Source organism: Pristiophorus japonicus, chromosome 7, assembly GCF_044704955.1.
Source record: "Pristiophorus japonicus isolate sPriJap1 chromosome 7, sPriJap1.hap1, whole genome shotgun sequence".
Classification (NCBI taxonomy): Eukaryota; Metazoa; Chordata; class Chondrichthyes; family Pristiophoridae; genus Pristiophorus; species Pristiophorus japonicus.
In genome coordinates, this window is record NC_091983.1 from 179,602,814 (window position 1) to 179,616,859 (window position 14,046).

Consider the following 14,046-nt stretch of genomic DNA (forward strand, 5'->3'; position numbering starts at 1 on the left):
TAAAGTGAGTCTTTGTTTAGTTACTGAAATTAGAAAAAAATTAATTGCGTGAGAAAATTAACTCTCGGTAGGACAATAATTTAATCGCATACATCTCGTTCTAGTTTCAGTTCAGAGTTCCAGTTTTTTTTTGTTATCATTGGCAAGTCAATAAGTCAAGTTTTCTGGGCTTTGACCATAGCTGTGATCTCATAAGTCATGCACTCAATTATTTACAGATTAATCTATTAAAACAATGATGGAACAAGCCAGCAACTGTACAGTTTAAAGGCAGAACCTCTGCCAAGACATGGAGGTAGCTGATCAGTGGAACCTGGCAAAAAAATGAAGATATTCAATCGGGTCTTATTTAATTGAAAGCATCATATTCTCAAGTATGTTCTCGATTAATCAAAGGAATATTGGAGGGATGGGCTAACTCACTTGCTACATTATAGGAGCTCAGTATAGCTTCTCTCAGTGCAGAGAAAGAGCTGTTGAGGCAAGTTGTTAAAATTAACCAAAATGCTCCAAAATACTCTGACTTTTAAGCATAAATGTTTTCAGAGTTTATAAAGCCGCTTTTCCTTAAGAATCGGAATACTCTTCCAAAGCATTCTGGCCCACTTTGGCCATTTGTTTAAGGCCGATAGTCTTATCCTTTTCAGCCCATTCTTACTTCCTGTTATGTCAAACTGAATGGACAGTTCTGACAGTAGAGCATTTAATTCGCAAACACAGGCTAATAAGTTCTGTTCACAGCCAACAGGCAGGCTTGTCAATCAGGCCATCTGCTCTTACTTAGAGAGTTTTGCAAATTTACTACAAGATTGCTCAATGGAAGGCAAATAATATTGTTGAAAATGTTACAAAGTGGATTGCTGGATCAGAAAACTTGGCAGAAGATTAAGGCCCCGATATTGGTGGCCTTACCACCCACTGCCGCTGACTGCCACCGAATTTTGCTGCCAGTCTCCCTTCTATGACAATTTCCACTCGGGCTACAGTGGGCGGGAGGGGCATACCGCCAGGAATCGCCCGCTGAAAGCTGCTGGCGACCAAGTAGCGTAAGTGTCCTCCCACCCATCGAGCTGCCAGATTGGTGCGGGCGGGAGTCGGCTGGAGTCGGCGGATGTCAGCGTCAGCAGGGGGAAAGACCATTGCGTGGAAGCAGGTCTAACCCCGACGGTAAGTACGAAGAACGGAAAAAAAAGGTGAGTGAGCATCTTAAAAAAAATGTTTTAAGCGTCTTACCTGGATGGGGTCCCTTCAAGGTGTTCCGGTGGTTTTTTTTTTAATGGTTTTTATTTTCAGCTCCTCCACCCTCCCTGGGCCTGACTCCATCCTCGACGGCACTTGGGCAGCAAGCGCATTTGCCGCCGAGATTGAGAGATCCCGCCTGCTGCTGCCAGATTGACGGCGTAAGCCGTTATTTTGCCGCCGGGCAGTACTGCAACCTCTTTTAGAGGAATCTTCCTGGCAAAGTACCGCCGGGTCTCTCGGCGGCCCTTTGTGCGGCACTTGGGTGGGCCTTGGCTTCGAACAAGTTCGGGCCCTGTGAGCAAACTCCTTTTTCTTTAATAGGGTAGAAATTCCCTTTAAAACTGACAATTTCACAAGTGCATATTTGGGCTTGTATACTTGTGGAAAATAGATACTTATGGACAGGCACTTGTAATAGGAACAAAAAAGAATAGGACTTATTGGTGCAGGTGTTTCAATATCTTGAGTACACCCAACAACAACAAAAAAAAACACTTCTTAAAAAATATATGTAATCTGTTCTGACTTGTTGGTCTGAAGCTTTTCTCTGCTAATTGCTAGAACCACCACACTTGTCATGAGGGGAGTCCAGCAAAAGAAAGCAACTGTCTTATAAAACGTGTTAAATGCCTTGTAAAAACCTGTTGTGTGCCACGTGTCTTTGACTCAGTTTGATTTGCCTAGTTAGTTCGCTGCATTTGTTTCTCCAGTTGCAAAGGGAAAGTTTGCTGCCCCATAAATAAACATTTTGGTACAGTTGAAAAGTGATAGGAGGCTAGGTATGAACGTCATGCCCAAACGGCAATCAGTCTTCACTGCTGACCCGGGCTTTGATGCCAGGGTTCGAGCTGCTCTTTGATACATGAAAGTTTTCATAAATCTTTTCCCTTCCATGTTAACTCTTTCCTTTTAAGCAATACGTTGCTGATGCAACATAATTTAGCCTTCTAAGCTCAGCGGTTCAGCTATAAGTGGCTTATATGAAATAACTTATTGATACTAGAGGCTACATTTTCCCGTTTCCAACCCGCCCGGAGCAGGGGGTGGGGGAGGGGTGGGGGCTGTTAGACCGAGGCACACACTGTAGAGGTAGCCTGCGACATCATGGGTAGGTTTTCCACCCGGCAATCAGGCTGGCTTCCAGTCGGATGAGGAATGCTGGCTGGACAGGACGCCGCAGCTACATGTAGGTGCTGGGTCCAAGGCAGGTGGGTGGGGGCTCCATGCTCCGGGGGGCAGGGGGGGAATCTGATCCCCGACCCCGGGATATGTTCCGATCCCCGGGGGGGGGGTCGTGTCCGATCCCTGACGGAGAGGGTCGGGCTTCTGGTGGCTGAGCTTGGAGGGCCAAGAGGAAGCATTCCTTCTCCTCCCAGCCTACAAGAATTTCTCCCCGAGGCTGTGCTCACCTCGTTACAGGTACCGGGAATCCCGAGGGCCAGGATTCCCGGCTGCCTGCAGTTAAATCTATAAAGCCTCCTGGCAATGGGTTGGCTACCCGCCCGCCTGAGTAAAATTTGGAAGTGGGTTGGAGGCGGGATTTAGATTTTTTTAACTTTAACTAACCCTCCCACCCCCAAGCCATCCATTTTTTCATGTGACCCCTAGGTGTGGACAACCAACCAGCTATCTATTGTGATATTGCCTGTGGGCTATTCAGCGGAATGCAATGCCCACTCTACCAGTTTACCACAACCAACACCTTTTGTTTTATTCAGGAATTATTCCACTGAAATCGATGCCGCTTAGAAGGTTAAATTGTTCACCCCATTCTCTTTTTATTTTACTGCCAGAGTTCAATTCTTTACATTTTATGCAAATTGTTAATTAAATGTGCTGAAATGCAAACAAAAATAGACCCTATATCCTGGTTTATATTTAACTCTGTTGTAACTGACTCATCACTTAATGTGGATTATACCATGGTGGGGTGGGGCAGGGGGAGACTTCCTCTGTGTGCTATGTGTGGCAAAATTGTAAACCGCTTGCCAATTAACATATTTATGATTTTGCGACAACGAGCAGCGAGGAAAGCTCCCTAACATCACCAACCTTTTGGTTAACCTTAAATATTCTGCAGTGCACTCTGTGTATCAGTGTATAGTGCATACACTGGACCGACTCTCAAACATAGTGGGTTGTTAAGCCCAGTTCAGTGCTTATATATGCAAGCTGGCACTGGGAATACGAGTGCAGCTTCAATGTTTCCTTTAAATCCAAATTGTGCGCTCTTTCTGCTTGCTATCTTTTGCCGTAACGTCTCTTACAATGAAACATCAGCTTCCATTGGTGATTATAACCGAAGTGCCCTTGTGTGCGTGGGTTGGATCCTGTTGCATTCGGAAATGAGAGGTCACATCAATGTGAGTGCCATTGCAGCCCAAAGAGTAGCTTTTAATGGCTTCAGTATCATACAGATGCTCAAAGGCATAGCCAGTCAGTGCATATGCATGTTTATCGAAGTACTGCCGGTGATGTGAGGAGTAATAGTTGGGGGATGATGCGCAGTTCCCCCCTGTTTGATGAGGAGACATGTCAGAAGCTAGGTAGTCCTTACCTAAAGCTACACTTGTCTTTGGAATTCGGTCTGAACTTGGGCTACTTATTCCAGAGAGAGAAACCGGGCTGCCGTTGTATTCGTTCTCGTGAGGGCTCATGATCTTCCCGTCTCTTTGTTGGAGATGATCACAGGTAGAGGTGTTAGTCATCGGCGGAGCACGGCACACAACACTGGTCATCTGTTGTTGCTGGTAGCTCACATTAAAACAGGCGGCGTGGATCTTGCCTACACCGTTCATAGGTTGCAATTGCTCCGAGGTAGTTTTTCTCATTTGCAGTCTGCTCTCCTCTTCTTTGATCATTTGCTGTGTTGCTCTAATCAGAGTCTCGATTTTACTCGGCTCATGCGGACTGCTCTGGTACCTCTCATTGTGGTATCTATCCCCCGACTCACTGGCGGAACAAGGGTCTGGTGAACTGACAACACTGTCTTCGTCCCAGTGTCCCCTTCCTGCATTGAAAGACAAAAAGAGCAAAATAAGTCATTTCTCCAGAATAAGCCCAGAAACCACTGTTAGAAATATTAGCAGATGCGCTGCAGCAACTCGCCAAGGCTTCTTCGACAGCACCTTTGAATGATAAGGGAGTCAAGGGTTATGGGGAGCGGGTGGGGAAGTGGAGTTGAGGCCAGGATCAGATCAGTCATGATCTTAATGAATGGCGGAGCAGGTTCGAGGGGCCAAATGACCTACTCTTGCTCCTATTTCTTATGTTCTTCCAAACCTGCGACCTCTACCCCCTAGAACGGCAAGGGCAGCAGGTGCATGGCATTACCACCACCTTCAAGTGCCCCTCCAAGTCACACACCATCCTGACTTGGAAATATATCACTGTTCCTTCATCGCCACTGGGACAAAATCCTGAAACTCCCTCCCTAACAGCACGGTGGGAGTACCTTCACCACAGACTGCGGCGGTTCAGGAAGGCGGCTCACCACCACTTTCTCAAGGGCAATTAGGGATGGGCAATATATCCTGGCCTTGCCAGCAACGCCCACATCCGATGAACGAATAAATAAAAGATGGATGTTTAATGCCATATGACTACATGGCTTTATCTGTGCAGTATTTTAACTGAGACACTGAATTGTTTGTTTTAAATTGGTGGACAGAGGAAGTGCCACAAGCTCACGTTAAACGCTTGTCCTCTAATATCACCAGCAGCAGTTCTAGGCTGCAATGTCTCAATGCATTTATTCCAAAGTGTGGAGCTAATAATTAGTGTCAGGTCACCTGAAAGATAAAACTTAATGAATAAAGGGCTGGGCTTTTCTCTGATATTTGACAATATCGAGCAGCCAGAGGGGGAAATCTATGGCCCAGAATTTGCTGCAGCGGGGAATCTCACCGCATGCCATGTTAGTTCGACTTGTTCCTGCACCGTTCAGCTCAAAAATGTTTTGCCCACAAAGTTGCTGGAAGTGGGAGCTGATAATGGCACGGCGAGGGCAACGGGGCATCTGGGACATTGGTGAACGACCAACACTGTATCTCCTTAACCAATGAGATCTAAGGATTGAGAAAGAAACAGAGGAAGGACTGAGGAGGAGGTTGAATTAGAGTGGGTGAATTCAATGTCAAATCAGGTGCCGAAAGAGAAGAGAAAGAAAGACTGAAATGAGAGGAAGAGAAAAAAAGAGACAGAAAGAAACAGAAAGAAACATTTTTAAATTTTAAATTTGACGTGTTTTAAATTTCCTAAAACAATTCATTGTCTGAAGGAATGAAACGCCACAGTTTAAATTGTTCACTTTCTGCACCTGAGAGGTTGATTGGCAGTCATTAACAATGACCACATCGTTAGAAGGGTACTTACATTGTTAATTATTAGAGTTAACTTTCTGTGCCGCGTTTAATTGGAAATTAATGTGCAAATGCAACAACTTCATGAAAATCACAGGGAGGTTGAGGGCAAGATGCATTTTTCACAAGGCCAACGGCAGAGCGGCGCAAATTGGCAAGCAATCTGTGGCGATTCACAATTCACAGGGCATCTCTACCTCGCTGCAAGTTTAGGCCGATTTGCGCATTAACAATGGCATGTCTCGTTCAGACACCGTTATTTTTTCAGCTAATTCTGGCTCGCTTTAGCAACACTAGAGAGCACTCAGCACCGTTAAGCTGCTGCCTTCCAATTGCCACAGCAGCTCCGATAAAGTAGTCTGTACTGTTACATAAAAATGACACATCTCACATCATGTAAATGATGTTATTAACATTTTTATGATGGCCATATCTCAATGATGAAACGCACTGTAATTGTCTAGTGACACATTAATTCAACCCATCAGCCTCTGAACTGTCTTCTGCATCATTCACTGAAGAAATAGTTCAGAGGCCGATGGGTTGAATTTCCCTGGCATAGGCAGATTTCCAACCCATAGCTCAAGGTTTCAAATTGTGGTGCACAAAAACAAAATACCTGATATGATGGCAGTCACCTCCCGCATAATTGGGTATATCGCAATGTGGGTGGTGAATGCAAAGAAAGGCGTTGTACTCAAAACTCATTAGGCTCCCAACTGTGCTGTAAATTCTATATCATTCTATGTAATTATCATCACTGAAAATAAAAACTGGTTGAATCCAATTGTAAAATATTTTTAACTATATCTGCCTCGAGGAACAGAATTTAAAAAATATATTATCATACCTTTTTTAAGCATTTCTTTCAAGAATAAATACAACTTTCTGTTTAATTATTTTTAGGTACACTAGAGTACAACTTCCTAGATTCCAACCTGTGGTCCCGTACACTGGCACCTATCCTCCCAGTTATTTTAAACAGGCTAACATCTCTGTTAAAGTAGCACAAAGGAATTTATCTAAATGCATCAAACATTCTAAGTTAATAATCAAAGATCTTAATTTCAGGCCACAATTAAACGAATAAGCAATAAAGATTGTTGTTACATTTATTGCCAAGGGGAGTGTTGTCAGTAAAATTGACCATTTGCTATGATCTCAGAAGTCATTCACTCAATTATTTACAGATTGATCTATTAAAACAATGATGAAACAAGCCAACAACTATAGAGTTTAAAGGAAGAATACCTGCCAAGACATGGAGCTGGTATCATGCTTCAAAAGCAACAACTTGCAATTTTGTCGCAGCTTCCACGTAGTAAAACATCTCATAGTGCTTTACAGAGATGACCCGAGAAGGAGGAGAGAAAAAAATAGGGGACATGGCCAAAGACGCCATCAAAGACGTAGGTTTTTTAATATATGGAGAGAGATAGCAAAGTAAATGAGTTTAGGAAAATAATTCTATGTTACAGAGATGAGTTACAAAGAATTACAAAGAATATACAGAATAGAAACAGGCCATTCACCCATCTAGTCTGTGCTGGTGTTTATGCTCCACACGTGTCTCCTCCCAAGCTATCTATCTCATCTCAGCCTTTCAGCATATATTTCTATTCCGTTTTCTTTCATGTACTCATCTAGTTTCCTGTTGAAAGCTTCTAAGCTATTTGCCTCAACCACTTCCTGTGATAGTGAGTTCCACATTCTAACAACTCTCTGAGTAAAGAAATTTCCCTTTATTTCCCTATTGGATTTATTAATAACTCTCTTGTATTTATGGCCCCTAGTTTTGGATTCTCCCACAGTGGAAACATCCACCTCTACCCTGTCCTAACCCATTCATAATTTTAAAGATCTCTATCAAGTCACCTCTAACCACAGGTTGGAATCTTTTCTAAAGTAAAAAGCCCCAAGCTGTTCAATCTTCCCCAATGGCTGTAATCTCTCAAAAAATATATTTTTTGCACTTTCTCCAGTGCTTCTACGTCCCTTTTATAATATGAAGACCAGAACTGTTCACAGTACTCTAAATGTGGCCTGACCAGGGCCCTATACAAGATTAACATAGCTTCGCTACTTCTAAATTCTATATCTCTGGAAATAAATCCCAGTGCTTTGTTAGCATTTTCAATTGCTGTGCTAACCTGCAGTGCTGCTTTTAATGATTTGTTCACCTGTATCCTTAGATCCCTTTGCTCTTCTACCACATTCAGTTTCTTATTTTATAATATGTAGGTATTGTTTCTATTTTTCAAACCAACACATTTATTTATGTTAAAGATCATTTATCACTTAACTGATCAGTCTGCAAGTTTTCTAACTTGTGCTATTACCATCTCAATTTGGCCCATCATCCCCTTTGTCTCTCAAATCTCTTCTACCTTCCACTCATCACAGACCTTCCCTTTTTTTCTTTCCATGCACCCCCCCCTCCACCCCAACCCTTTTCAAATCCCCAGCACTTCCTTAAGAATCTGTTACATTTTAAATGTTGCCAGTTCTGACGAAAGGTCATCAACCTGAAACGTTAACTTTGCTTCTCTCTCCACAGACGCTGCCTGACACGCTGAGATTTCCAGTATTTTCTGTTTTTATTTCAGATTCCAGCATCCACAGTACTTTGCTTTTGCAAGTTTTCTAATGTCTTCTTGTATTATGTTGCATTCTTCCTCAGTGTTAGCTATGCCCCCCCCTAGTTTGGTATCATCTGCAAATGTTGATATTGGGGTACTTGTTCCTAAGTCCAAATCATTAATGTAAATTATGAATAACAGTGATCCTAGTGCGGAACCTTGTAGAACACTGCTTTCTACCTTCTTCCAACCTGAATAAGTACCCTTTACCCCTACTTTCTACTTTCTAAGCTATATTACTGCCTATTCAGCGGGTTGTCCCCTGACTCCACATGCCCTAACTTTTGTCATGAACCTATCGTGTAGTACCTTATTGAAGGCCTTTTGAAAATCCAAGTATATGATATCTACTACATTATCCTTATCTACTCTTTCTGTTACCTCTTCAAAGAATTCTATCAGGTTAGTTAAGCATGAATTTGCCTTTCAGAATCCATGTTGACAAATTTTTATTATGTATTCTGTCTCTCGATGCTCTTCTATTATTCTTTGATTCCAGTATCTTTCCGATCACTGACATTAAGCTGACTGGTCTAGAATGCCAAGGTTTTTTTTCTATCTCCCCTTTTGTATATCAGAACAATATTAGCTGTCCAACAATCCTCTGGCACTACCCCTCTTTGATGGAACTTTTTTTTATTCGTTCATGGGATATGGGCATCATTGGCAAGGCCGGCATTTATTGCCCATCCCTAATTGCCCTTGCGAAGGTAGTGGTGAGCCGCCTTCTTGAGCCGCAGAGGACAGTTAAGAGTCTGGAATCACATATCGGCCAAACCAGGTAAAAACAGCAGATTTCCTTCCCTAAAGGACATTAGTGAACCAGATGGGTTTTTACAACAATCCAGTAGTTTCATTGTCACCATTACTAATACCAGTTTTTTTATTCCAGATTTATTTATTTAACTTAATTTAAATTCCTCAGCTGCTGTGGTGTGATTTGAAGTCACGTCTCTGGATCATTAATCCAAGTCTCTGGATTACTAGTCCAGTAACATCGCCACTATGCTACCATACCTACTTACATATAAATAAACTAGTGCCACTGTTATCTCCTCCCGAGTTTCCATGGGTATGCGTGGGTGCATACCATCTTGGCCTGTGGTATTTCCTCTTTTAGTTTTGCTACTTTGTTAATTATTTTCTCCCTTTCTGTCCCAATTGTATTAATATTATTTTAACCTCATCCTCTAGTGAAGTGTCGATTTTGTTATCTTCTTAGTAAAAGCTGAGGCCAAATCATTATTCAATATTTCTGCCATTTCTCTGTCATTATCTGTGAATTCATGTTGCTCATCCTTTAGTGTCTCTATCCCTACTATAATTTTCCTTTTGTTATTTATGTGTCCATAGAACACTAATATTTATTTTTATATTCCTTGATAATTTGATGTTGTAATTTCTCTTTTCCTTCCTGATGTTTTTTTAAACTTCTCTCTTAAGTCGTCAGTATTCACCTCTCCTTTTGCTGCTTCTTCTTCCCAGTTTATTTAGGGGTAGTTCAAATCTCCCATGATTGTTATTCTATGCCTGCTACTCACCTTGTAGATTTGCTTACATATTTCTTTCTCCAATTCTCGTTCCGCTATTTGGTGGTCTATTTTGTACCCCTATTAGAGTGGTGGATCATGTTATGTATGTAAACTTTACCAACGTATAAGACTTGCCACCAGGGGGTGCACCTGTGGGAGACCCAAGGGTCACCTGCACACCCTGGGCAAGCAGGTATAAAAAGCAGGTATACCACGCTGCCTCCTCACTCTGGAGTTACATTAAAGAGACCAAGGTCACAACAGTTTGAGCTTACAGCATACAGTCTGGTGGAGTTATTCTGAACATAACAATTGGCGACGAGTAACAGATCACGAACTTTCATGCGGTTATGACAGCCGCAGGTATTCTTGAGAGATTTGTTGAGGGCGATGATTGTGAAGCCTTTGTTGAGCGTCTTGACCAGTACTTCGTGGTCAACGAGCTGGATATGGAAGAGACCGCAGTCACGCGCAAGGCGATTCTCCTCACCGTTTGTGGGTCCACGATATACGGCCTCATCAAAAATCTGCTAGCACTGACGAAACCAATAGAGAAGACATATACAGAGTTGTGCACACTGGTTCGAAAACACCTCAAGCCAAAGGAGAGCATCTTAATGGCCAGGTATGGCTTTTATACGCACCATTGCTCTGAGGGCTAGGATGTGGCGAGCTATGTCGCCGACCTAAGACACCTTGCGGGAACGTGCGTATTTGTTGGATTTTTGGGGGAAATGTTGCGGGACTTTTTCGTGCTTGGAATCGGCCACGAGATCATTCTTCGCAAACTGCTGTCTGCTGAATCCCTAGATCTAAGCAAGGCCATCATGATAGCCCAGGCTTTCATGTCCATGAACGATAACACTAAACAGATATCTTTGCAGCATCGAAGCTCACCGGCAAGTACTGTGCATAAAATAATGCCTTCAGCAGGCAGAACTGTACATGACAGGGCCTACACGCCTGCAGAGGCCAGACCTAGGATGACTCAGAGCCCGCTGTGGGGCGTGAATGCGAATCCATTAACATCATGTTGGTGTTGCGGGGGTAATCATTGAGCCCATCAATGTCGATTCAAGCACTATGTGTGCAAGGGCTGTGGAACAATGGGGCACCTCCAGCGAATGTGCAGACGTGCTGCGACTCACCACATGGCAGAGTCGGCAGAAGATGACCGATCCGGCGTGGATCATGCTGAACGAGTAAGAGAGGCAACTCAGCCCGAGGCTGAAGAGGAAGTGTATGGGGTACACACCTTCACTACCAAAAGCCCTCCGATAATGTTAAAAGTCAAATTAAACGGCATTCCAGTTTCCATGGAATTGGACACAGGGGCGAGTCAGTCAATTATAAGCCAGAAGGCTTTTGAGAAACTGTGGGGCAACAAGGCACAAAGCCCAAAACTAAGCCCGATCCACACCAAGCTGCGCACTTACACCAAAGAGCTCATACCAGTCATTGGCATTGTGGCAGTGAAGGTATCATATGATGGAGCTGCGCATGATTTACCAGGTGATGCCCCAACACTGTTCGGCAGAAGCTGGCTAGGAAAGATCCGATGGAACTGGGATGACATCAAAGTACTGTCTTCGGAGGATGACGCCTCGTGCGCCTAAGTGCTAAACAAATTCCCGTCGTTATTCGAGCCAGGCATTGGCAACTTCACAGGCAGATCCACCTAGTCCCTGATGCACGACCCGTTCATCACAAGGCCCGAGCGGTTCCATACATGATGCGAGAGAAAGTCGAGATCGAGCTGGACAGACTTAAACGAGAGGGGATCATATCGCCAGTCGAGTTCAACGAGTGGGCCAGTCCAATTGATCCGGTGTTGAAAAGCGATGGGATGGTCATATTCTGCGGGGACTACAAGGTAACGATCAACCGAGTCTCATTACAGGATCAGTATCCACTACCCAAAGCGGACGACCTATTCGCCACGCCATCAGGGGGGGGAAGTCATTCACCAAGCTGGATATAACCTCTACTTACATGACACAGGAGCTGGCTGAACCAAATTGACGTGCATCAACATGCACAAAGGACTGTTCATCTACCACAGATGCCCCTTTGGGATTCGCTCAGCTGCGGCCATCTTCCAGAGGAACATGGAGAGTCTGCTGAAATCGATTCCGCGCACCGTGGTGTTCCAAGACGACATCTTGATCACTGGCCGCAACACCATCGAACACTTGCACAACCTGGAAGAGGTTCGAAAGCGACTGGACAGAGTGGGACTCAGGCTGAAACGCTCCAAGTGTGTTTTCCTGCCACCAGAGGTCGAATTTCTGGGGAGAAAGATTGTGGCAGATGGCATCATACCCATGGACTCCAAGACAGAGGCCATCAAGGATGCACCCAGACTACAGAATGTGACTGAGCTGCGTTTGTTCCTGGGACTCCTCAACTATTTTGGTAACTTTCCACCGGGATTGAGCACTTTGCTGGAACCTTTGCATAAGGGTGACGACTGGGTTTGGGGTAAATCTCAAGTGACAGCCTTTAATAAGGCCAGAAACCTGCTATGTTCTAACAAGTTACTTGTATTGTATGACCTGTGAAAACGTTTAGTACTAGCTTGTGATGCATCTTCGTACGGGATCGGTTGTGTGTTACTGTAAGCCAATGTGTCAGGCAAACTACAACCGGTTGCATATGCGTCCAAAAGTTTATCTAAGGCTGAAAGAGCCTACAGTATGGTTGAGAAAGAAGCATTAGCATGCTTATACGGGGTTAAGAAAATGCACCAATATCTATTTGGACTCCGGTTCGAGCTCAAAACACAAGCCGCTTATTTCACTGTTCTCAGAAAGCAAAGCTATTAACACCAATGTTTCGTCCCGCATCCAAAGATGGGCACTAACATTATCTTAGTATGACTATGTAATCCGCCACAGACCAGGCACTGAGAACTGTGCCAATGCCCTCAGTCGGCTACCATTGCCCACCACCGGGGTGAAAATGGCGCAACCCGCAGTCTTGCTTCTTGTAATGGGTGCTTTTGAGAGTGAGGGGTCACCCGTCACAGCTCACCAGATCAGGACCTGGACTAGCCAGGACCCGGTGCTATCACTTGTAAAAAGCTACATCCTCAATGGGAGCTGGTCGGCGGTCCCAGAGGAAATGCAAGACGAAATTAAGCCGTTCCACCGACGCAAGGATGAAATGTCCATCCATTCGGATTGTCTCTTGTGGGGGAATCATATAGCCAAAAAAAGGCAGGGAAACGTTTATATGCGACCTTCACAATACCCACCCAGGCATAGTAATGATGAAGGCTAGCGCCAGATCGCACGTTTGGTGGCCCGGTATTGACTCGGAATTGGAGTATGCATACACCAATGTAACACTTGCTCACAGTTGAGCAATGCACCAAGGGAGGTCCCACTGAGTCTGTGGTCATGGCCCTCCAAACCGTGGTCCAGGGTCCACGTAGATGTCGCTGGCCCCTTTCTAGGAAAGATGCTTCTAGTAGCAGTGGACGCTTACTCAAAATGGATTGAATGTATAATAATGTCATCATCTACGTCCACTGCCACCATTGAAAGCCTCCAGGCCATGTTCAGGGGAAGTCCAGAACCAGGGGTCACAGTCTAAGGATAAGGGGTAAGCCTTTTAGGACTGAGATGAGGAGAAACTTCTTCACCCAGAGAATTGTGAACCTGTGGAATTCTCTACCACAGAAAGTTGTTGAGGCCAGTTCGTTAGATATATTCAAAAGGGAGTTAGATGTGATCCTTACGGCTAAAGGGATCAAGGGGTATGGAGAGAAAGCAGGAATGGGGTACTGAAGTTGCATGATCAGACATGATCATATTGAATGGTGGTGCAGGCTCGAAGGGCCGAATGGCCTAGTCCTGCACCTATTTTCTATGTTTCTGTGTTCACCACCTATGGTTTGCCCTTCGTCCTTGTTAGTGACACTGGACCATGTTTCACCAGCTCGGAATTCAACGAGTTCATGACCCACAGTGGCATCAAGCATGCCCCGTTTAAGCCTGCATCCAATGGTCAAGCAGAACGCGCAGTCCAAACTATCAAGCAGAGCTTGAAATGCGTGATGAACAGTTCCCTGCAGACCCGGTTATCTCGGATTCTGCTCAGCTACCGCATGCGATCCCACTCGCTTACTGGGGTTCCCTCTCAGAATTGGCAATGAAGAGAACACTCAAAACCAGGCTCTCCTTAGTCCACCTGGAACTCAATGATCACCGGCATCACAGGTGTCACCGGCATAATGTATACCACGATCGCGCGGCTGTATCGTGTGAC

The 14,046-nt window shown here is 44.4% G+C and overlaps 1 protein-coding gene across 1 annotated transcript in view; it reads right to left on the reverse strand.

The window, feature by feature from the left end:
• Nucleotides 1-3,518: 3,518 nt before the first annotated feature.
• Nucleotides 3,519-14,046, reverse strand: part of sim1a (SIM bHLH transcription factor 1a) — a 71,829-nt gene continuing 61,301 nt past the window's right edge. The window contains exon 11 of the mRNA XM_070884536.1: nt 3,519-4,252. Within this exon, the coding sequence (XP_070740637.1) occupies nt 3,519-4,252 (734 nt within the window). The remainder of the gene's footprint in view (nt 4,253-14,046) is intronic.